This window comes from Cynocephalus volans, chromosome 13 (assembly GCF_027409185.1).
Source record: "Cynocephalus volans isolate mCynVol1 chromosome 13, mCynVol1.pri, whole genome shotgun sequence".
Lineage (NCBI taxonomy): Eukaryota > Metazoa > Chordata > Mammalia > Dermoptera > Cynocephalidae > Cynocephalus > Cynocephalus volans.
Genome location: NC_084472.1, coordinates 73,702,421 through 73,724,814, shown reverse-complemented (window position 1 = coordinate 73,724,814; position 22,394 = coordinate 73,702,421). Strand labels below are relative to the sequence as shown.

Here is a 22,394-nt window from a genome sequence, read left to right as displayed (position 1 = left end):
AGGTACACTGGATGGACTGTGTGCAGAGGATGCCCCTTTGGGGCACTCGCTCTCCTTGCTAAGCAAGGACAGAGAAGTGCTCAGACCACATTGGGCCCTACAGGTACTCTGTGGTCAGCCAGGGCCCTGCCTCAGCCTCCTCTTTCCAAAGTGATGGGCTCATCTCATAAACTCATTCCCACTGAGGTGTTAATGGCTAATAATGAGTTAATCTGATACCCACGCCCCCACACACTTGGATTTCGGGGCGAGAGAATCCTCAGTATCTGTTGGGATGCTTTGGCTGAGAGAATCCTCAGTATCTGTTGGGATGCTTTGGCTGCAATTAACAGAAGGACCAAGTGAATTTGTCTATTAAAGATTTGCATCATCTCGTCTAACAGAGGGGCAGGAGGCTTGGGGGAGCTCCTCTGTGGCTCAGAGATGTGTCTCCCTGTTCTCACACCTGCCAGCACACCTTGAAGCAACAGTGCAGGCAGGAACAGATAACTTGACGCCTCGGCTCTGAGGAGGGACCTACCATCCACCGAGATGCATGACAATGTGCTGCCCAGTAGGGTTTCAGTGAGCTAGGAAGACGTAGTGACCACATCTCCCCCACACTGTAGTCTCAACCCTGAGGAGCACATCAAGAACAGTGGAATTTTTGTCAGGATGACAGTCCCAGACCTGAACGTCTGGTTACTGAGCTCCAGAGCCTCAGCAGCTTCATCTGCAGAATGGGGCCCCAGCTCCTGCCTCCTGGGGTGACTGAGAGCTACATGAACTTCCAGGGACAGCGCTCAGTCTAATGTTACCTATCACGATCATTGTCATCATCATCATTAGCACTGACTTTGTTCCAAGGGCATTCCTTGCTTAGTAAGCTTAGTGTGAATATTGTTTAACTCATAAATATTACTGTTTTTGATACAGCATGCTGCCCGGACCCCAAAGGTCCCAGATACAGAGTTATAGACCTTACATACTTTTCTAAAGTGTTACAAGTATAAGTGGGATTAAAATTTTACATCTTGAGATCTTTTTATGAGAGCTTTTTATGTTTTTAAAACACTTATCATAATTTGAGTACATCTCCATGGTAAATCCCTTGTAGCATCTTAATTTGGGTGCTTGGGGACATGGCAGCCTGCTTTGCCTCCAGCACAGCATCACTCTGGCATTCCTGTTGTAATTTTCTCCCAGAGTCCTCAAGGTCAAGTACAAACGTCACATAACCTGAAGTTAACTTACCAGGAAATGACGAAATTGTTTTTAAGACGTGGTGTTTGTAAAGACCACCTATGCGTTTCCTACACTAGGTCTGTTCTTTGGGGTTGACAAGCCCCTTGCCTGACACTCAGGTGCCTTCAAGCTCTCCATCTTATCACAGATATAAGAAGGACCGCAGTCCCACTGCAGAGGGGAGGAAGAGGGCTGCTCTGATAGGGTACGGGCCCCACTTACTTAAATAAATAGATCCCACTGTGAGACTGAGAGATTGTTGTGCATCAGCAGAACATTCTCAGAAACTTCTATTTCATGACAGAAAAGCACAAAAAGCCTCAGTGTTTCTACCAAAAAAGTACAACTTTGCAACGACACAGGATCCTTCTTTCAAACCCCACCTTCTCCTTGACCTGGATGGGGATAGAGCTGAGGTTTCCTGAGGCAGAGCCAGACCCACAGGACAAATGTCGGGGCAAGGAGGGAGCCAGTGTGAGTGCCCGTGCAGCACTCTGCGGAGTCCAATCAGCCAAGATGCTGTGCCTTCCTGTCTCCCAGCCTGGAGGCCTGTGCACACACGTGCCTGCTGGTTGTTACAGGTCTTCATCCAGTTCCCTTCCTAGATCCTTTGTTGGCAACAAAGAGCCGCTGCCAATCTCCACTTTCAACATTAATAACAGTGTCCACCTACTGTGCACCTACTGTGTGCAGACACGAAACAAGCACCTTCCACATGATGTCCTGACTCTCACAGTGATGCTCTAAGGTAAGCTTTGGTTCTACCATATTGATAGGCAACTAGGGCTCGGCTGGTTCACAGCCAGCAGAGAATTAAGCATCTGACCACTGAGAAGCTGGAAGCAGGAAGGAGAGCTGAACCCAAAAATGACTTATGAAGTATGGCATGTTTTCTATTCTGATAAACAGTAAAACAAGCCTTAGCCTCCGAGGTGACACAAAGAACTTAGTACAACAGACAGGAGCTTTTCACGGCTGTGTTTTAGAGCCACACACTCCTCAGAAGGCAGAGCCCAAGCCTGCTGGACACTAGCTGGCTGGAGTTATATCAGCATGACGGCAGCTACCACCACGGCCAGGGTCACCATGAAGCCCACCTAACCCAACTCATGCTTTCTGCTCAACCATGGTCTCCAGAAAGGGTGGAAACCACAGCACAAAGGTGCACTCAAGAGCCACATTCATAGGATGAAGCCCCGAGTGCCAAGTGCCTGCTCAGCAGCTCTGGAGACGTGGGGTCCCCGGGAACCCCTGCTCTCCCCAGATGTGCAGGGCCCAGCTCTAAAGGGGGAGGCGCCCCTGCCTGTGCCTCTGAGATATGATTTTACTATTTTTATTTCTGTGAAAATCTCTGTGATAAAATGGCCATTAATTTTTTAAATTACACAGTGTTGGGGAAAACAACAGTGCCTATTCTGTAGGAAATCACAATTAGACACATGGAAAAGCCACAAAACATGGAACCAGCAGGACAGCAGACGATGCTGGCCGGGAGCTTCAATTCCACCAGCTGCTGGCCCAAGTCAGACCACCTCCCGTGATACCTGCCCTGACACACTCGAGCAGAGCTCGCGTTCCGGTATCGCTGAGCCTCGCCGTCTGCCCCTGCCCTGTTCTGCAGCAGTGACCGAGACTCGCTCTGCCTCCCCCACCTCCGCCTCTGATTCCTCCACTGCGGCATATCCCAGGCCATCGTCAGGGCCTTCATCCTCCTCATCCAACAGGTAGTTCCTGGGGGAGATGTCAGGGTACGAGGGAGGCTTGGCCTTCTTCCTTCCCTTTCTCATCTGCTTTGCCAGCTCAGCCAGCTGCTCAGGCCCCGGCACTGCCTGACCTGCACCCCCGAGCCCTTTCTCCCTCCTCCTCTTGTACTCCATTATTTGCTTGTTGAGCACCTCATGATTGATCCCACACAGACTCGAGTGCACAGCAGGTTCCGGGGTGTCGTGCGGTGATGGGGCGTCGGGGTCCCTGGGAAAGAGGAGAGGAGCCTTCACACCCAGCACATACCAAGCCCCAGATGCCAGCTTGCGACTCCCACCCTGCTTGCTTGAGAGCTCTCCAAATGGCCATCTGGGTATCGGGAGGCAGGAATGAGGGGAACCGGATCTGGTTTTGGCGTCAGAGCCAACAGGCCAGAATTGGGGCTTGGGCCTGTTAGACCTATCATTAAGGTTACTTGACAAACCAAAGGAAAGGTGTCTGTTCTCAGAGAGCAGAACACCAGCAGGGACAACCTACTTCTCCCCCATGCTGGCCCCGTCTGCTGGTCCGGAACATGCCAGGGTCAGTGCAGCATGGAGTCTCTGCTCTAGCTCAGTGGTTCTCAAACCATAGCATCGGAAGCACCCACAGGATAGTTAAGCTGCAACTTACTTCTGGGCCCACCCTGGTCTGGCAAATGCCCAGGTGACACAGACACTGCTGGTCCAAGGAACCCAGGAGAGACCTGTGCTGGAGGTCCCATGCCTGGAACGGGGTCCCCTCCACAAACACCTCTGTGTCCTACAGACTTGATCAGGTCACCTCCTCAGAGGCATACCCTGTGCCCCCCACTGGCCCTCCCGACCCCCACCTTGCCACACTTCTCCTAACACTTGACTGACACACCTGTGTTGCCTGCTGCTTCCTGTCCCCCACCCCCAGCAAAACACAGCCTCCAAAGACAAGGACAGCTCTCTCTTTTGTTCACAGATGCAGCCTAAGTGCTAGGACCAGGCCTTGCATACAGGAGGCACTCAATAAAAACATATGGAGGGCATGAAGAAGAGGGAGACATGCAAGAGACCCCTCTCCTCACTGGACAAGTCACGGCAGACACTTCTGGGCAACCAGATGCCCTTGAAGTGCAAACACCAGGCCACAACTTAGGCCTGCTGCATGTGACACAGGCAGGGACCTGGGGACAGCACAGGCTGGCAAGGATGGCCACTGTGGGAAACAGCAATTCCACGCCCAGGAATCTGCCCCAGGAGATGGAGACACATCCACACACACCACCTGAAATCATTTTGTGCAAAGTTGTCTCTTTCATCCGGGGGCCCAAAGTCAGCTACTGCCAGCAACTGATCCACCTGAAAAGGAAAACGCAAAGACTGAGGAGTGGGCACCCACACCTGCCAGGCCCACTGCTCGAACGCAGACTTCGCACATACTGCCCAAGCTGTTCCCTGGCTGGACTCCACATCATTCCTTTGGGGCCTTCCCAAATATTGGGGCCTCTTCATTAGCCCATGCTTTCAAATGCCTGACTGTTGTTTTTTTTTTTTTAACATTTCACATTTTCTCTGAGAATGAGCAAAACTTTGTTAAAACTACATTTAAAACTTGTAAATGTTAGTCAAACTTATGGAAAAACCAGTGAAACACTAGTTGAATTAAATAACTAACATTTGCTGGTTTCTAATGTAGTACTATAAAATGTCTTAGTTCTGCCACAGAATTTGTGTTCAGGAAAGTCACAAAGTTACAAGCCACAGAAGTCAGGAACCAGGCTCCGCACTTGAGGGACCTAAACTAAAAATGGAAACTGCTTGTCAGCAGGGCAAGCGTGATGCTGTCCACGCCAGGGGCCACTGCCCAAAACTTCACCTCCTGTCCAGTTGCCTGCAGGGATGTCCTAACCAGGCAGAGAAGCGCACATGCAGGTTCTGCCTCCCAGCACGGACTGGCTTCAACACAGCACCTGCCTTCCCTCTCCAGTGACTGTTTCTGGAATGGTGGGACCCCCACCTCAGAGATGGAGGTGAGTCATAGGGTGTGACGCAGATGGAGGGATTGGGATTTGCGGCAGCAGCTGGACCAGAGGGTGCTGATGAACGCTGGACCAGAGGGTGCGGATGAACGCCATGCTGAGTGTCCTCAGGGCACACTTCCACACCTACACTATTCTAGATTCTTGACAGCTGGCAATCACATTATCTGTCAAGATTATTACTTGTGTAATGCTTTCAGTGTCACCTGTACAATGAGTAACAAAAGAAAAAATGTCAAATTAGGTATCTTTCTTCGTGGAGCCAAATACTATCTAGTCCTATAGTGAATAATAGTTACCTAATTATAATACTGTATATAATATTGTAAATGCTATTTGCTGGTTTTTGGTAAACTTTCTTAAGGTACAACATACCTTAGTAACTACCAAGGTTTTCCCAAGTAAACATATATATATATATTTACAGGTTTTTAACCTTTATAATTAACCTATCTCTAAAGCAAGAAAAGTAATGATAAAAGCACTTTAGCTACATCCCAGAATGCAGATCTCATAAGCCTTACGTTGTAAAATCACAGCAGACTGATCACTGTCAAGAGCAGGAATGAGGTGTACAGGCAAGCACAGGGGTACAGCAGTTCCAGCCACCTCGAGAGCACCAAAACCTTACTTTTCATCTGTACCCTTCTTGGTGTTTTGGTTTTGTTTTTTTTTAAACCGTGCGTTATCTTTCAAGTATTTACAAATTAACTTGAATGTAAAATTTTACTCAAATAAAAGCGTAGGTTATAAGAAGTCAATTGTTTAACAGCCCTACCTCAGCGAGAGCTGCGTTTCCCTTGTCTTGCACAAACACTATAGGTGGCACGTTCCTCAGGGTCTGCTGGGACATCAACAGGTGCCTGAGGAGAGAGAACACAGCCAGGACAGTCAGCAGAGAGGTGTGCTCAGATCAGGTGTCTGTAAGGATCTCAAAAGCTGCATTGAGAGAAGTAAAAACAATTGTGGTCGTGATGCATTGTGCACCCCTTTCTTGATGTGGCAGTTGGCTAAAGAGGACTTTTTTGTCATTTTTGAGTAGCACGATAAGCAGATCTCATCTCTTGCCTCGTAGTGAGGTCATCACACATCTTGTTTCTAGCACCACCCATTGCTTGGGCGCCAGGGCCTGGACACTAACAGCTTGTCCTCCATCCAGTGACATCCAGTGGCACACTCCTCAGTACCCAGACACCAGGTGCAGAAACAACCTATGTGTTACTTAGTCATGCAATACAAACACATGGGGTCACATCCAGGCACAGCACGTATGTCCAGTGAAAACTGGACCACAGATCTTTGGTTCACAGCTATGAAAAAACCTTGACATTAAACCGTGGGTGACCACAGAGCAGGGAAGACAGACATTCAGCTCAACCTAATTTTCTGACTGCCTAAACATCAGAAAACAATGCTGCCTCTTCAGCACCGGTTAACACCTCTCATTTTCTTGTTTTTGGTGAACAGTATAAGATGAAATGGACCACTCTTTATGCATAATTTCAGAGTTTCTTGGGGATTATGGTAACAGGTATCAGAGAAATGATGCAGGAAAGCTCGAGTAGATGGTATGTGAAAGTACTAGAAGTTTCTGTCTGAACCAAGTTCCACATGACTGACCTCTCAACATCTATCCCCTCCCCCTCATGAATGAATAAGCAGTTCTCCCACCATGGCTTCTGCACCTGCAGGGCAAACATCAACATAGTGAGAGAGGTAAACCCGTCTTAGTATTACCGAAATAGTTTTAACCTCACATAGCCGCTGAAAGGATCTCTAATCCCTAAGGATCAAGGACCACAATTTGAGAAATCTGACCTAGATTATGGCTTACAAGAAAATGCATGTTATACTTAATGAGAAATTAAGAAAATCCACCTACAAGTGAGATAGCTGTGAAATTTAAGGTTCAGGCACAAAGCTGATGCACTGAGAAAGCAAACATCATCACCTCACGTATGCGGCACTTTTCTGCAGGATGGCTGTTGCGTGCTTGTTCTGTTCAGCAGAGAGAGTCGTCTTCCAATACACACGGCAGGCAGAGAAGTCTGAAGTCAGAGACACCTGAGACCAACCCATCCCAACCACAAATCACTATTTAGTTCACGTGGGTTTTCTAGACAAACAACATTCAGGAGATGAAAACTACCACTTCAGAGCCCTTCCCACCCGAAAAGCTAGTGTTCCAGCAGTGTACTGTTGGAGGCCACTGTCTGCTGCTGCAGAGTGCTCACAGCTGCTTAAGTAGGGCTGCAGAAACCAAAACTCACCCCCCTTTTCACCAGGTCCTGGAATCCACCCGGTTAACCAACCCAACACCATAACACCTGCTTCATAGACAATGTGCCACAAGATGCTCATGGAAAATGTCCAACTGCTGCTTATTCTCCTTACGGTTGACCACGGCTAACTCACTCCACGTGGGTTGGAAGAAGTCACCTCCTGTATCTTTATGCTGAGATAAAGGCAGGTGAATCCACTTCTCACCATATCCTCACACATTCTAATATTTCATCTCATCACACTGCCCGAGTGTCTGTCTTTGTACCAGGTGTGTCTGGGCAAAGGTCCCCACAACTATGTGCAGTGAAACCATCTGCTTTTGCACCACAACACAGACACCCTCCATCTGTCACCAGTACTTAAATGACCAGACTTAATATCATTTCTACAACCCCAAACTAAGACCTTGGGAGTGATAAGGTGCCTTTTTTAAGTTCTCAGGCGAGACCATGCCATGTGACCTAAGTGCCAGGCCTGCTGCCCTTGGCCAGATTTCTTCCCTTTCGGCTTGCAGCCTACCTTGGAGAGCTCCACGTTCAGGTCGTAGACCTCCTGACTCACTTCAGGGGTGCACAGCAGGTCAGTCAGTGCTTTGTAGAGGAGGCCATTCAGGGCCCTCAGACGCACGTGGTCTTCCTTCCTGGTTTTCTTTGAGGTACTCGTCATTAGCAATTCCAACTTGGATGGTTTGTAAGTCTCCATTAAGAAAAAAAGCACACACCAAGGCCAACATTACAACTGTACACTGAGCTTTACAAACTTACACAAAGGGGGCTGGAGAAGGACTTGACAAGCAGCTGGATAATCAAACACTGCTTTCAGTCAGTTTAGTTTTCATTAGAACAAAGTTTATCAGACCCAGATCCTTTCTATATTTTACCTAGCATCCCTGCAAGATTAAAAGTACTGCCAGTATATATTTTTAAAATTTTTAATTGAGCTGTAATTCATATACCATAAAATTCATTTTGTTAAAATGTAAAATTCAATAGTATTCATTTTTTCTAATAGAAGCCATTTACTGTATAAACTTTTACAGCATACATACACACACACTAAAAACTGAATGGATGTTACTTTATTAGAATTTGATAATAGATATGACATTCTAGAAAATTTTAGGGTCACTAAATATTTTTTGAAAAGGTCAAAGTTGCACATTACCAATGGCAACCTGTGCCATCCAGATACTGTCCCCGCTAATACAGAAACGCAAAGACTTCCAGGAAGACCTTTGCCAACTTTTAAAATCTCACTGCCAGCAAGATCACAAAGTGGCTTATTATTGCCATTGTGTACTTACCAGGTGGGATCCCAAGGAAGGACCTTCATACCAAAACTTTTTTCTGTGAGAAGAAAATAAAAATTATGTTGGACAATGATGGTAACCTAAGAAGAAAAACTTACAAAAGCTAACTCAAAAGATTATACGACCCACAAGTGTTCATAGGGAGCTAAATTTAGAAAAAGAAATTATGTCACTGGGGATCTAAAACAATTTTGATATTTAATTAACAACATGTTGTGGGGAAGAGACAGAAGACAGTTTTAACTCAATCTCACAATTTTTAGTAAAGTTTACTTCTACTCCCAAGAGGATCTTTAAAATGTACCTACCAAACTGTACACAAGCAATATAGTTGATAAACTTGTTCCCCATGGAGGTACAAGTTAAGGGTTCTGATGCTGCTATAGGCTTAAACTATAGGCTTAAGACTGCACAGGTGAGTAAATGGTGGTGGATGGTGGGAACCAGGCTTCTCACTGTTGTACGTTGTTAAGGATGAGCAAAGACAGGCTGGAATGATGCAGCTGGCAGTGTGAGAGAGTTGGAGATAGACGGTTACATATGGAAACGTTTATAGGTGAGTGTATATATGAGTTAGTATAAACAGATGTATTTTTTGTTTTGTCAGATGAGATGACCCTAAAGACAGACACCCAGATCATGGTTCCTAACACCACCCTCCAACAAAAGGAACCAGGCCTCCTCGGAGAAATGGCTGATTCTAGGGCTGAGGCAGGAGATACACAGGATGGACCTGGAGCATCTTGTAATAAATACAGTATGGAAAGGGTTAAGAAGAGTGTACCTTCATGGTAGGGAAACCTGACAAACACACCTTGGCCAGGTGATCAAGGCCAAAATCAACAGGGACAGTCACGCTGATAATATGTGCCCTTGACAGAATATGATGAAAATGGCACTTCACCTCCGTAGTCTTCCTCCCCCAAATCCATAACCCGTGTCTAATCACGAAAAGAACATCAAATTCCAAGGGCATCCTACAAAATACCCAACCAGTACTCAGAACCGTCACTCAGCAGAAGCAAGGAAAATGTGCAACACTGTCACAGCCAAGAGGAGCCAAAGGAAACGACGTGGACAGGGTCCTGGGACAGGAAAGGACATTAGGTAAGAACCAAGGGAACGCAGAGTGTGGGCCTCAGTGAACACCACCGTGTCAGGATCTGTTCACATCGGTGGCAGCCGCCCGCGGCGACCGGGAGCAGGTGCAGCAGGCGGGCCCTGTTGCCCCGGCTCGGAACGTTCTGCAAAGCTGAAGCCACTTCAGAGACAGTCTACCAGAGCCAAGCAAGGGACACACAGCACCCCACCCACACAACCAGACGCGCGTGGACATCAGCACATTCTGTCGCACTCACCTTCCATCATCAAAAAAACTAACTGTCCCGACACGCCTCATTCATCCAATCGGACCCACACAGAACCGGCACTAACACGGAGCAGACCCCTGTCCCCTCCTCCTCCCTCCTGAGGGCCGCTGTCCCGGAGCGGGTCTGCCCACACGGCCCGTAGCTCCTCTCAGGTGACTGTGAGCTGCGCCGCCCCGCCGCGTGACAGGCTTGCCCAGGAACAGCCCCCGCCCGGCGGGCCCGACCCCGCGGACCCCGACCCGTCGGATACCGACCGCCGCGGACCCCCACACCGCGGACCTCGACCCCTGCGGACCCCGACCCCCGCGGACCCCGACCCCGCGGACACCGACTCCGCGGCGCATTACTTGGTTTTCGAGGCAAATTTCTTGAGCAAATTCTTGCTGCCGCAGGAGACGGCGGAGCCATGCACATCCCGCATGCGGCCCGGAAGGACAGCGGCATGGCGGCCGCAGAGCAACGGGACACCCGCACGGGGGACCCACGGCGCGACCGCCGAGGCCCACATGCCGTGAGACGACGGCGGGAGCGCGCGACGGGACAACTGCGTGCGAGCGGAGCGGCGGCGCGTGGGCAGGACGACGGCGTGTGGGCGGAGCGGCGGCGCGCGGGCGGGACAACGGCGTGTGGGCGGAGCGGCGGCGCGCGGGCGGGGCCGGAGCTGCCGTGGGCGGGGCCGAGGAACAGGGCAGGGCTGGAGCGGCTGTGGGCGGGGCTGGGGGAGGCGCGGGACAGAGGTGGCCCATTTGGAAGCACGGCGCTGACCTGGAAAGGCGGCTGACGCCACACAGGAGGCGCGTGCTGGCACTCCCGGCGACGTCCCCTCACCATGTGCGCAGCCCTGTCCCTGGCTCCGAAGGCGCCCGGGGCAAGAGGCGTCCGAGCAGCTGCCCGAGCTGAGCAGCCCGCGAGGTGGCAGCCACCGGCCACTCACGGACCTGGCCCAGGGTTCTCATCCAGATGCAGCCACTGGCAGCCTGCGGGACCTCAGACAGGCTGTCCCTCTCTCTGCTCAGTTACGAACAGTGACAGAGAGCCTTCTCCCAGAGCAGTCTCGAGGACAGAGAGAGGTGACGGAATTGACGCCCTTAGCGGGACCTCTGTAAACATCAAAGCAGCCTGTACAACGGATCCACGTAATAGAGGACACAAAATACGGTTTTCCCCATTTAATCTGCAATGTTTTCATCCCAGTTTCAGTCCACAAAATCACTTAGGTAGCACTTCACGAGGAACGGGAAGGCCACTGACAGCAGCCAGGATACTTTCAACCAAATTCTCCATAATTTGTCGTCTGGCTTGGTGAGTGGCACTTCCAATGTGAGGTGTCGGAGTCATATTCTTCACCGTCAACAAAGGATGGTCTCTGAAATACAGATTAATGGAGGAAATTGCTCAGAGTTGTCTGATCTCAACTTCACACACCTTCTCAACCACCACCACCTAACCCTATATGGGAAGCCTAGCACGCTGGGGGGCAAAACATGCCCCAAGTGCACTTGGCCATTAGTGCACAGGGCACAGCTCACAAGGAGGACTAAACACACTGGCCCAGAAGACGGCCTGGGGAGACGGCTGCCGGTCCTAGGCATCATAGGACAAGCTGAATTTGCTTTCAGTGAGAAGTGCATTCAGAGGGAAAAGATTTACTAACTGGAATTGGCAGATGAGAGGGAGTTCTCTTCCAAGAGAAAGGCACAGGATGGGAGTCAAGCTGAAAAGATGCACTGGTAACAGGCATGACCTCACCCAGCAGGGTCTCTTGACTATTTTAATACAGAGACTGAAGTCACCATGAGGCAGTGGCCCCCTATTCTAGCTGCTGAGGCTCAAGGGGCATACCTAAGGGAACTTTATGGACCTCCAGATTGTTGGAAGTTCTCTGGGCTGCTTGCACTTTACACCGTGGCTACCCTCACGGCAGGACTGACTGAAATAAGACATATCCTGCCCTATATAGTTAGCGGGGATAGGAGCTATTCCGAATAACACCCACGTCCTCCCCAGAGGAAGGAGGTGGGCCTGCTGTACAGAAGCACACACTGGAGACCAGTCTTGGTACAAGCCTGTGAACAGAGACAGGGTGACAGACTCTGTCCCAACGGATTTGGAACCCAGAAATAACCAAATCATGACCAGTTATACCAGCACCTGTCCATACTACTATCTGGCATGCAGGCAAGGGCTGCTTCTGTTGGGAAGGCATAGTAAATACCTCCACAATTCTTAATGATCTGTAATGAAAATGAGTTGTACCATTACCATATTGTGATACATTGTAACACTGGTATTGTGGGTAAGATTCAATTACTCTATGTAAATAAGCCAAACAAAACACTGATATTGATGATCAATTGTATCAGGAGACTGAGTTAAAGCCTCCTCAGATATAATACCCATGGAAAATGACTGTCCTGAGGAAAAACTGGATTTAGCTAAATATCATCTAGTTTCTATGCTAAAAAGTTCTGTACATGTTTATCATAAGGTGTAAATACCAGTAGACCAAGGGAGAAACAAGTAGTCAGGCTGGTTCAAAAACACAAAAATGTATGTAGTGGCTTTATAGGATGAGTTAGTTGTGTCTTTAAATATTACTGCCCCACATGCCTCCTCCAAATGCCAGGCATAGTCACACTGATACTTCTGCTATATCTGCCAAATAAATACTATACTAAATGTAGATGCTCAAAGAAATATGATTGCTATAAGTCCGCCTAGGCCAATGGCCAGGGGGATGGCCTGCGCCTTAAAGGGTCAACTAAGCAGGCAGACATGGGGTGCTCCAAACTCTGCATGTTTCCAAGAAAGGACTGGCCCTTGACCAGCTCCTGGGAGATAACCTCTGAGTCCATGAGATATCCTGCCTGATAAGAGTGTCTTTTTTATACTTGGGCTTTGTACGATGCTGGATAGTTTATGCTAACATTGTAATTTATGAGCGACTGTTTTGTTCACTTGGGCCATGCTGCATCAGTGTGACCTCTGGAGGGACTGGAGACCAAGTAGCTATGGTCAGACATGCAGGCGCTGAGCCTACCTCTGTATATCAAGGCTCAGGCAAGTTTACCTAGTGCAAAACACTTCATGTGTTTTCCACATCACTGCTGGAAGTATAAGCAACATCCGTGCTTATAGGTTAAACTAATAAACCTCCACTGGGAAGGGACGGCTGGAAGCTCAGGCTTGGCCTCTCCTGGACTCCATGCCATGCACCTTTACCTGTGCTGATTTCAGTCTGTATCCTTTCACTGTAATGACCTGTAACTGGGAGTGTAATGGCTTTTCTGAGTTCTGTGAGTCCTTCTCACAGATCATTAAGTCTAGGGGTGATCTTGGAGACACCTGGCACCGCTGGCAAATTAAATTTTTATTTTTAAAAATAATCTTGTAGTAATGCTTTTGCAAAGCAAAGAAAACTTATGTAGTATCATTAAGTAACCCTAAATTTCCTACATTAAAATTTTTTTTTCATAGTAGTGCACACCTGTGGTAAGCAGCAAAAATGAAAACGAAAAAAAATCCCCAAAACTCTCCCCAAAAATCAAAATGAAAACTCAAGCATTTCTGACTGTGATAATATAGAGATTAGAAATTAACATGGACATCAGAAGATTAAATTATTTATAAAACAATTGCTAAATCTCTTGGCCAGAAAAATGATCTCACATGGGACAATGGGAGCTGGGTGGGTAGCAGTTTTTTTTTTTTTTTTTTTTTTTTTTTTTTTTTTTTTAAAGATGACCGGTAAGGGGATCTTAACCCTTAACTTGGTGTTGTCAGCACCACGCTCAGCCAGTGAGCGAACCGGCCATCCGTATATGGGATCCGAACCCGGGGCCTTGGTGTTATCAGCACCGCACTCTCCCGAGTGAGCCACGGGCCGGCCCAGGGTGGGTAGCAGTTATTAGGTTAAACTAAACTTTGGGATTTGACCCTGGGATTTGCCCTGTGACTTATTTGTGAATCTAATAAAAAGATCATTTGAACAGAACAGACAGCAGGGATGATCATGGGACTTCTAGGTTTCCAAGTATGTTGACAACTGTCCAAAATGCTCGTGCTTCCTAACTTATATTGAAATTATTTTCTGTTCTAGATCAGTGGTTCTCAAACTTTTGGTCTCAGGACCTCTTTATACTCTTAAAAAAAATGTGAACCCCAAAGAACATTTGCTTATGTGGACTATAACCATCAACATGTACTGTATTAGAAATCAAAACTGAGGAAATTTAAATTCAGTAATATAGAAGCACACACACCATTCGCTGTCAGAGTGATGACTTCATCCACTGTACACTCATGAGAAAACATGAGTGAAAATGTAAATCCCATCTTACAGTCTCATGAAAGTAGCAGTGACATCACAGATCCATAAGGGGTCTCTAGACCACACTTTGAGAAACTCTGTTCTAGATAAAGTATTGTTTTTTCAGAAATGGCTATGTTCTATCGTAGATCTTAACTTAGATATCAAGTTTGGCATTAATGTCAAACATTCAGCTGACAGTAATTTGTCTACTGGATAGAAAACAAAGCTAGGAGGAATAGTTAGTTGAATAAATGACAGAGTCGAGACTCTGGTTCTAACATGCTGGATCACTAGGTCAAAACACATAAACAAATGAAATTAAATTAAAATAAATAAAATTCCATACATATACTTAAGAAACAATTGAGGGGACAAAAAATTTATCTGACTAAAAACAATGAGCTAAGGGTTTAATGAGGCTCCTATACACGGAGGGGCTGAGGCAGAGGCTGGACAGCTGCAGGTGCACCTGCTGCCCCTCAGGACAGGACCCTCCAAGGCCAAGACCTGGCTATGTGACTCAGTAAGGCCACAAAGACCAACAGAAGCAATCGTCTGAGGACTCTGCCTGCCTTCTGTCAAGGAATACTTGTAGATTTCGCTTGGCTTTGGTACCTTGGCAGGGGTTCCGGGTATGTCACATCCAGTGCCGCAGCTCTTATGACCCCAGTCTGAAGAGCTTCCACCAGCGCATCTTGGTCCACTAACAGACCTGGGTCAGAGACAAGGCCTCCATATCACCACAATGTGATAACATACACAAGAGGCGTTTGGGCTACTATTTCAAACACATCTTAATCTTGTTCCAATAACATGTTTAAAGGTACATCAGAAGTCTAACAAAGAACACATGACTTTCACACTGCCTGATTTATTATCAGACCTAATAAAAACCCGGCCTGGGCCCATCATGTGCCAGGCAGAAAGCTAAGTCCTTCATATACATTAGCTCACAGGATCTTCAAATAATACGGCAAGGTCATTTCACAGATGAGGTAAGTAAGGCTCAAAGTTACAAATTTGCTCAAGATCACACAACTTCTAACACATCAATTCCAGATCCAAGCCAGGTCTGACTCCGACATGGGCTGATCTTCCTCCACGACACCACCTCCCAAAACCATCCTGAGGTTCCAACTGAGGAAACAGAGCTCCCAGATAGTACTATGATACCTGCATCTAAAAACTAAACAAACACAAATATGATCCATCACTATGATTCCAAAAACAAACTAGCATGGCATGTTTGAGCAGCAGTGGCAGAGAGGACCTGCCAGGAGTAGCTGACTGAGGGTGTCTGCTTCCCACAGGCCATCTAAGAGCCGTTGCTACAGGTCAAGACACAGAGCAGCCTTGCTGCCCACATGGCTGCTGGAGAAGCCCGTGGAAGGCTGCACTTGGTGTCTGTGTTCCAGAGCCACACTGACAGCCTCTGTGTTACCATACGCACGTAAGGCCCCATCCTTCACACTTATCTCGCAGGTCCAAATTTTGAGATATATTAGGTTGGCCCTGAGACTTCATGGCAAGCATCATTCTCCTTGTTTCATAGATGAGAGAGCTGAGCATAGGGGCAAAGGTGGCTGGTAGCACCAGGCTTCTCACCCCTGGCCCTGGCCTGGCCCCACACCAATGCTTCTGTGAGCCATCATGCCAATGCCAGGAGGGCTTGGTCTCTTCTTCCTAAATGACATGTCTGACCCACCATAACATCTGGTTACGGCACAGGGCCTACCACCTCCTGGCATCTAAATGTGAAATAACAAAGTAACACTAAATTATTTTTAATAATTTAAAGAGAATGATGCTAGGAGGTTTCCCCTGCATTCCCTTCCAACCACCGTGCCCTTAGGACAGATGTGGAGCGGGTACCTCTGCCGATGTTGATGAGCGTGGCAGTGGGCTTCATCAGCCCAAGCTCCCTCCTTCCAATTAGCCCATGCGTCTGGGGCGTCAGGCCCGTGGCCAGCATCACGAAGTCTGACTGCAGCAGCAGGTCATCCAGCCTTGCATAGTAAGTGGCCCCAACAGCTTGCTCCTCCTCCAGTTTCCTACCACATACCAAGGAAGAAATTCATCGAGCTGACCTGGGGGGGGTGGGTGCGAAAGCCTTTCCAGGGAGGAGTCTCTGGGGGAGTCCAGGAGGGTTCAGGAGGTGAGAGTCCTCGGAGCCACCAACCCACCTTTGGATACCCTGCTTACCCTGTCCCCTGAAGATTCTCACCAGACTGTGAGCTCCTTGAGGGGAAGAGTTTCCCCTCATGCACCTCTGGACCACCAGAACCTGGACCCAACACCTGTCTACCCCAAACACACTTTAGACTGGGCAAACACGTCAGATTCCAGAAAAGAAACTGGAAGGGGCCTCAGAGTACTGATGGTTGAATTGAAAGCAGGTGTCAAAGATGCAGGCAGGATTTTGTCTTCTTTTTGGTCAGATCTTACTCCTGCTCTGGTAACCCCCAGGCAGCTGATTATTCAACAGAAATCCTCAGCTCCAGGAGTTCACAGCACCCTTGGCAGTCACCAGAGCCTTACAAATATGGAATACAAAATTGTACAAGTTGTCTTGTGAGATGCCTCTGGCCGGGGGATGGCCTGCAGTAGACCAGTAGACCAGTGTCTCACACTGCCTCCTCACGGCACCAAGGCCATGACTCTGAGTGTCTCCACTGTCCATTGTCCAAACACAGAAATTGAAGTTCAGGCGGAAAGCTCTGACACAGACTCTCCAGCCTGCCATGCCTCCATAAATGTCAGCTACGGAAAATAATGACAGTTTTCCAACCTCCTTGTGAGGCCAGAAATCTATTCATTTATTGAACAAGTGACGGCTGAGCTGCCCAGGGTGCCGGCCCTGTGCTAGGGAATATAATGATGACACACGTAAGACACCTGACCTCTGGCTCACACCCTCACGGGGAGATGGACAGAGAAGCAAACGCACACAACGTGCTTCGTCCTGCAAGGGCCACACTCAAATGGCTGGGAGAGAGGGAGGGGCCGCAACATAGAGAGGTCAGGGGGTCTCTCTGTGGCAGGGACCAGGGAGGGAGGGCATCCAGGCAGAAGGATGCATGAGCACCCAGGCAGGAAGCAGCTAGAATGTTCCGGGTGGCCTCTGGTGTGGAGCAGTCTGGGGAGAGATGTGCCACGACTGTGGGGGACAACGAGCCCACAGGGTCTATGCAGGGATCGAGGATCAGGGTATCTACAAACCTCAGTGGGAAAAGGATCATATTTATTTTCACTAATCTCTAACTGAAATGTAGCATTTTCTTCAATTATGAGTGTCAGCAACAAACCACAGTGTAATAGCATTACCTCTGTCCCTGTCACCAACAGACATCACGGATCATTTCAGGCCACATCATGGTTACTGAAAACTTCTCAAAACAGCATCTCAGAGCACCACCTGTGCCCACCCCATACTTCACAAGGATGCTAGCTATTTGGCCTGCTGCTGGGATCTTGTTGATGAGTTAATAAAGAAGTGCAAATACTATATGACAGGTTTTTTTTAATATTTGGAAAATAATATTTCAATATAATTGACAATACATGAAATATAATTCTGTATATAATGTATTTTATTTTATGCACTTAAAAACATTATCCTGAGAAAGGGGCCTTAAACATCATGAGACTAACAAAGGGATCCATGACCCCAAATAGGTCAGGAGCCCCAGGAGACATAGGTGGCCACGCCCTGCAGCCCTCACAGGGCTGTGAAGGATGGATGGACTCCATAGGCGATGGGAGCCACCAAGAGGCGTGGCAGCCGCCAGGCCCCCGAGGTCTGCAGATGGGATAGGAGGGGCCAAGGTGGAAGTGTGCAGCCCCTTGGTAGGGTGTTTTGGGGTTCAGGTGGGAAACGAGGGCAGCCTGCATCATGCAGCACTAGCAGAGTCACAGGGAATAGACTCTGCAAGTCTTGGAGATGTCACCAGGCCCGGGTGTGTTAGCGAGGGAGCAGCTGGACACAGGAGGAGGGAGGAGTGAGAATGACACCTGGGTGTCTGGATGGAATAAAGGAGGGGTGGCAGTGCCACTCACAGAGACGGGGAGCACGCGTTGAGAGTGAGACCCACGGGTGTGGAGGCCACGGTCCAGAGTTTACCCTGGACGTGGACTTGGGACAGGTTCCACAGTAGCGCTGGGAGCGCCAGGGGAATGTGGGGGGGCGGGGGTGGGGGCCGCCAGAGACACAAGCTCGCCTCTCAAGGGGGTATGAGACCTCCGGAGACCACAGCCCCAGGAGCACAGGATACACAGCGAGCAGCACCCCCTGGCTCCCCGTGGGCAGTTCCTGCTGACCGAGTAGAGAGCTGAGCATGTCCCAAAGCTTCAGAAAAGAGGCAGGACTGTGCATCTCGGTAGCAGAGGGGTGGCTCACCCTTCTCGTGGGTGTGGACAGCACCTCCCACGACCACAAGAAACACTTTAGAAATAAAAAAGGACCCATGTTGTGTAAGGTAAAATCTCTTTTCTCTCTGGTGAAACTTTTCAATGAATAGAAGCCAGAGCCACGTTTCTCGGTCATCATCAAAATATCAGGACCCCTTTCTCGACCACCATCTCTACTAGAGTCTCATGAGGAAGGAGGGACAACACAGCAGCCAGGCAAAGGCAGTGATGACCCAAGTCCTGCTCAGCTGACCCCAGAAGTCAATTTTCTGCATTTACCTGCGGCTCCTGTTGTGATACAGAATCTTCATGTCAAACGCTTGGGCCCTTCGAGCAATCCTGTAGCCGATGGCGCCCATGCCGACGATGCCCAGCGTGGCCCCTGACACGTCCTGACCCATCTAGTTGATGGAAACGCCCTCTGCATCTGGGGCAACAGCCAAATGATGACCTAAAACATACAAGGCACAGAGTGAGCAGTGGCTAAACTAAAGTGCTGCTCACTGGGACCTCCTGACACAGCGCGGGGGAGAGGCCACAGGCGGGCCAGGAGCACCAGGCGATCCTGCTTCTGCAAGAGGCGAACGGCAAGGACAGACTCCTCGAAACAAAAGCAGAGCCTCCCAGGAGAATGCTTTATGACAGCAGCTTTTCTTACACGAAGAAGGGTTTCTGGTTAAAATTCGTTTTGGGGATGTGTGTGTGAACCAGTTGCCAGAAACAGAAAGAGCCTGGTTCCTGCCACTGCTTCTCAAACTCCTCACACCAAAGCTGCATTTCGGGAGGATGGGCACAGAGTGAGCCGCCGCATCCCCTCTGAGGTGTCCAGCGTGTAGCGAGGTGGGTCCCACCACTCCCTGACAACGAGGGACCCCGGGGTTTCTGTACTCGTTCTGAAATTGCTTCACATGCACATTTCACTGTCTGCTTTACAAGTGAGTGACACTAGGTGGGGGAGAAAACAGCTGCCACTGGGGGTGCCAGGCTGTCATCTCATCGACATGGCCGCAGAGACCAGTGAGTGGCTGCACCTCCAGGTGAACATCCTGAATGTGGTGTGCAGAAATCAGGACCGGAATGCGACGTGTACTTTGAAGAGACCCATCTGCATATTTTAGGATTGTTTTAGCGTGTATGTTATTAGACATTTGTCATTTGATTCTTTCGAAAACCAGCATCTTCAATAGGTGTTTTACCTTCCACAACCCTGCGAGCCGAGGCCAGCAGCAGGGCCATCCCCAGGTCTGCTGTGGGGTTTGAAACGGCGTCTGGCGTGTTGGCTACCTTCACACCAAAGCAGGCGATGAGCTGCAGGTCCAGGTGGTCCACACCCACCCCCACGCTGGCAATCACCTTCAGGGAGGGCAGGCTCTGGAGGAGCTCCTGGGTAATAACTGGTTTTCCTCCCCATATATAGACAGCTTGGATCTTCTGACTGAATTGTGGTTTATTTTCCAAAAATTCTTTCATGGCAATGAGATGAAAGTGTTTCTGCAGATCTCCAACATGATCCTCACAGATACCATGTGGCCCTTCAATTGCAGACACCAACACTCCAGGTAGCTCTCGATCTCCCATGACCTGCAGCAAGACAAGCACAACATCTGCAGTCAGGGAAGAGTCCCTGAGAGAACAGCCCACACGTGCTTCTGCTACTCACAGTTTTCCTGTGTGATAAGACTGGAATTCGCTTTATTTCCCAGATAAATTCCTTTAAAACCTGAAAGGCCGTGGACCCAGAGCTCTGAAATGTCTCCATTGTGCCCACTTTCTTCCCTCTCTCAGTGGGTCTTTATTTCTGACCTTCACTGAAAGTGGTGGGAACCTGAGATGACTCCCAGTGACCCCCTCCTGGTAGCCACGCCCCCTGTCCCCACTCTGGAGTGGGAGGCACCTCTGGTTAGCCCAGTAAAGATGCTGGCTTCTGCTTGGGAAGGGGGGAGCTGGGGAGTTTGGTGCTCTCTCTACCTGTGTCCTCCCTCCCCGTCTTTTCCCCACCCCCACGGGAAGCCATCGCCTGCTTGCAGGTGGTCCTGTGCAGAGGCCCATGTGAGGAGGTTGGATGCGTCTCTCACCAGGCCTGCCAACAGCCACAAGTGCCTTAAGATGACCACAGTCCTGGCCAACACCTCGACTGCAGTCTCAGGATACCTGGGCCAGAACCACCCAGATAAGCCACTCCTGGATTCTTGATCCAAAGACACTGTGATGTAAATGTTTGTTGCTTCCAGTCATGAAACCTTAGGATAATTTATGTATGCAGCTATTGAGGAAGCAAAAGTCCACCTCCATCTCCCAGCAGGGCCAGACAATTAAACTGACATAAGATAGGTTAACAGGAGAAAAGCATTAATACAAGTTTCATGTGGCATAGCGGCCTTCATAAGGAAATGCAGACCAAAGATGCAGTCAGAGTCCATCACTCACACACGGAATTGGACAAAGAAAAGCAAGCTGTGGAATGTGGTGATGCCAAGGGCCTGGGGAGGTAATTAGGTAGAGAAGTAACTAGGAAAAAAAGGGTTAGTTAACAAGATTTGTTTGCACAGATCATGCCTGGCTTCAACTTTGCCTTCTTGAGGATAAGAATGTTACTTTATAGGGAGGGCATCTTTTATAGGGGAATTATATCTCCTTCTTTAAGAAACAGAATAAAGGTCCAAGTGATCTTTTTGCACATCCTGTTTTTTTTAAGTGCCTTTAATTCAAAATAGTCAATATGCCAGAGCAGCATATTTAGGGATGGCATGTTTTTAACCCCTTCATAGCAATAAATAATAAAACTGACCTTTTTTTTTTTTACCATGAAAGTTAGAAACTATTTGCTATTGTCTGCCAAATGAATTAAAGTTTTATGGTAAAGTTTTATTCCTGATTAAAAATATTTTTAACATATCCTTCCTCTAAAAAGAAAACCTGTTGTTTTTCAAGTGTTGAGGCTAATGAATGCATTTTTCTTTGGATCATTGAAACTTCATAGGAAAAACAAAAGTTAAAGAATGTTTAAAATTTGTTTGAAGCTCAGAGTGTAATTTTTAAAAAAAAAAAAAAAAAAAAAAAACTGTGTAGGGCCGGCCCGTGGCTCACTCGGGAGGGAGAGTGCGGTGCTGATAACACCAAGGCCACAGGTTCAGATCCCTATATAGGGATGGCTAGTTAGCTCACTAGGTGAACGTGGATTAAAATGGCTTTAAAGATAAGAGTATTTCAGGTTATCTCACAGGGAGGAGCCTGAGTTCCTGACTCTATATCTTTGACTTTCCACTAACAGTGGTTTCTGTCCCAACAGACAGAAAAATGGACTCACTGTTGTTAAAGAGACACTCACATTGTTAGAACTGAATGGCCACGGGGAGGGAAAAGGGGTGGACACTATTTCTCAGCCTGCAATATGTGTCTCACTAACTGTTACAAAGTTCTCTTTTCTGTAACTAAGCAAAGACAACTCTCAGAAGATAAGGCTGATCAGATCTAGCTGGGAATCCTACGTTGACCTTCAGCATGTCCACTGGCGCCAGCCACCAACCCCTCCTTCTCATCCTTGAGGGCCCAATGGCTCCAATGAGAAACAGGCTCCAAGGACAGTCTTCTCCCTCTTTGATAATAGAGGCCACATCAAAACGAGCCATGGCCAGCCTATGGAGCCTGCACAATCACACACCTTTGTGATACATTCACTCACTGTGCACGTGTGCAGCCTTTGCCATAGACACTGACAGCATTCCTCTGAGCTCA

The 22,394-nt window shown here is 48.4% G+C and overlaps 2 protein-coding genes across 2 annotated transcripts; both read right to left on the bottom strand.

Moving 5' to 3' along the window:
* Positions 1-2,543: 2,543 nt before the first annotated feature.
* On the bottom strand, positions 2,544-10,471 carry RBFA (ribosome binding factor A). Its single transcript, XM_063077286.1, has 7 exons — positions 10,288-10,471; positions 8,565-8,607; positions 7,781-7,957; positions 6,930-7,042; positions 5,757-5,841; positions 4,225-4,298; positions 2,544-3,195 (listed from the first exon to the last, which is right to left on the bottom strand). The coding sequence occupies exons 1-7, from the start codon at positions 10,446-10,448 to the stop codon at positions 2,748-2,750; spliced, it is 1,101 nt and encodes a 366-aa protein (XP_062933356.1). The 5' UTR covers positions 10,449-10,471; the 3' UTR covers positions 2,544-2,747.
* A 678-nt stretch (positions 10,472-11,149) lies between these two features.
* Positions 11,150-20,237, bottom strand: LOC134361765 (probable 2-ketogluconate reductase). Its single transcript, XM_063076767.1, is given in 5 exon segments — positions 11,150-11,306; positions 14,868-14,964; positions 16,125-16,303; positions 18,939-19,110; positions 19,856-20,237. Coding segments are annotated over 5 exon segments (987 nt in total).
* Positions 20,238-22,394: the final 2,157 nt, after the last annotated feature.

What these genes read in the sequence shown, in the direction of transcription:
- RBFA (XM_063077286.1), bottom strand. Translation starts at nt 10,448, where the DNA reads ATGTGGGCCTCGGCGGTCGCGCCGTGGGTCCCCCGTGCGGGTGTCCCG. An exon ending in AAAAGTGCCGCATACGTGAG is followed by an intron (nt 5,842 to 6,929) that starts GTGATGATGTTT and finishes CTCTCTCCTCAG; the next exon opens with GCACCTGTTGATGTCCCAGC. An exon ending in GAAACGCAGCTCTCGCTGAG is followed by an intron (nt 4,299 to 5,756) that starts GTAGGGCTGTTA and finishes TTTCCTTTTCAG; the next exon opens with GTGGATCAGTTGCTGGCAGT.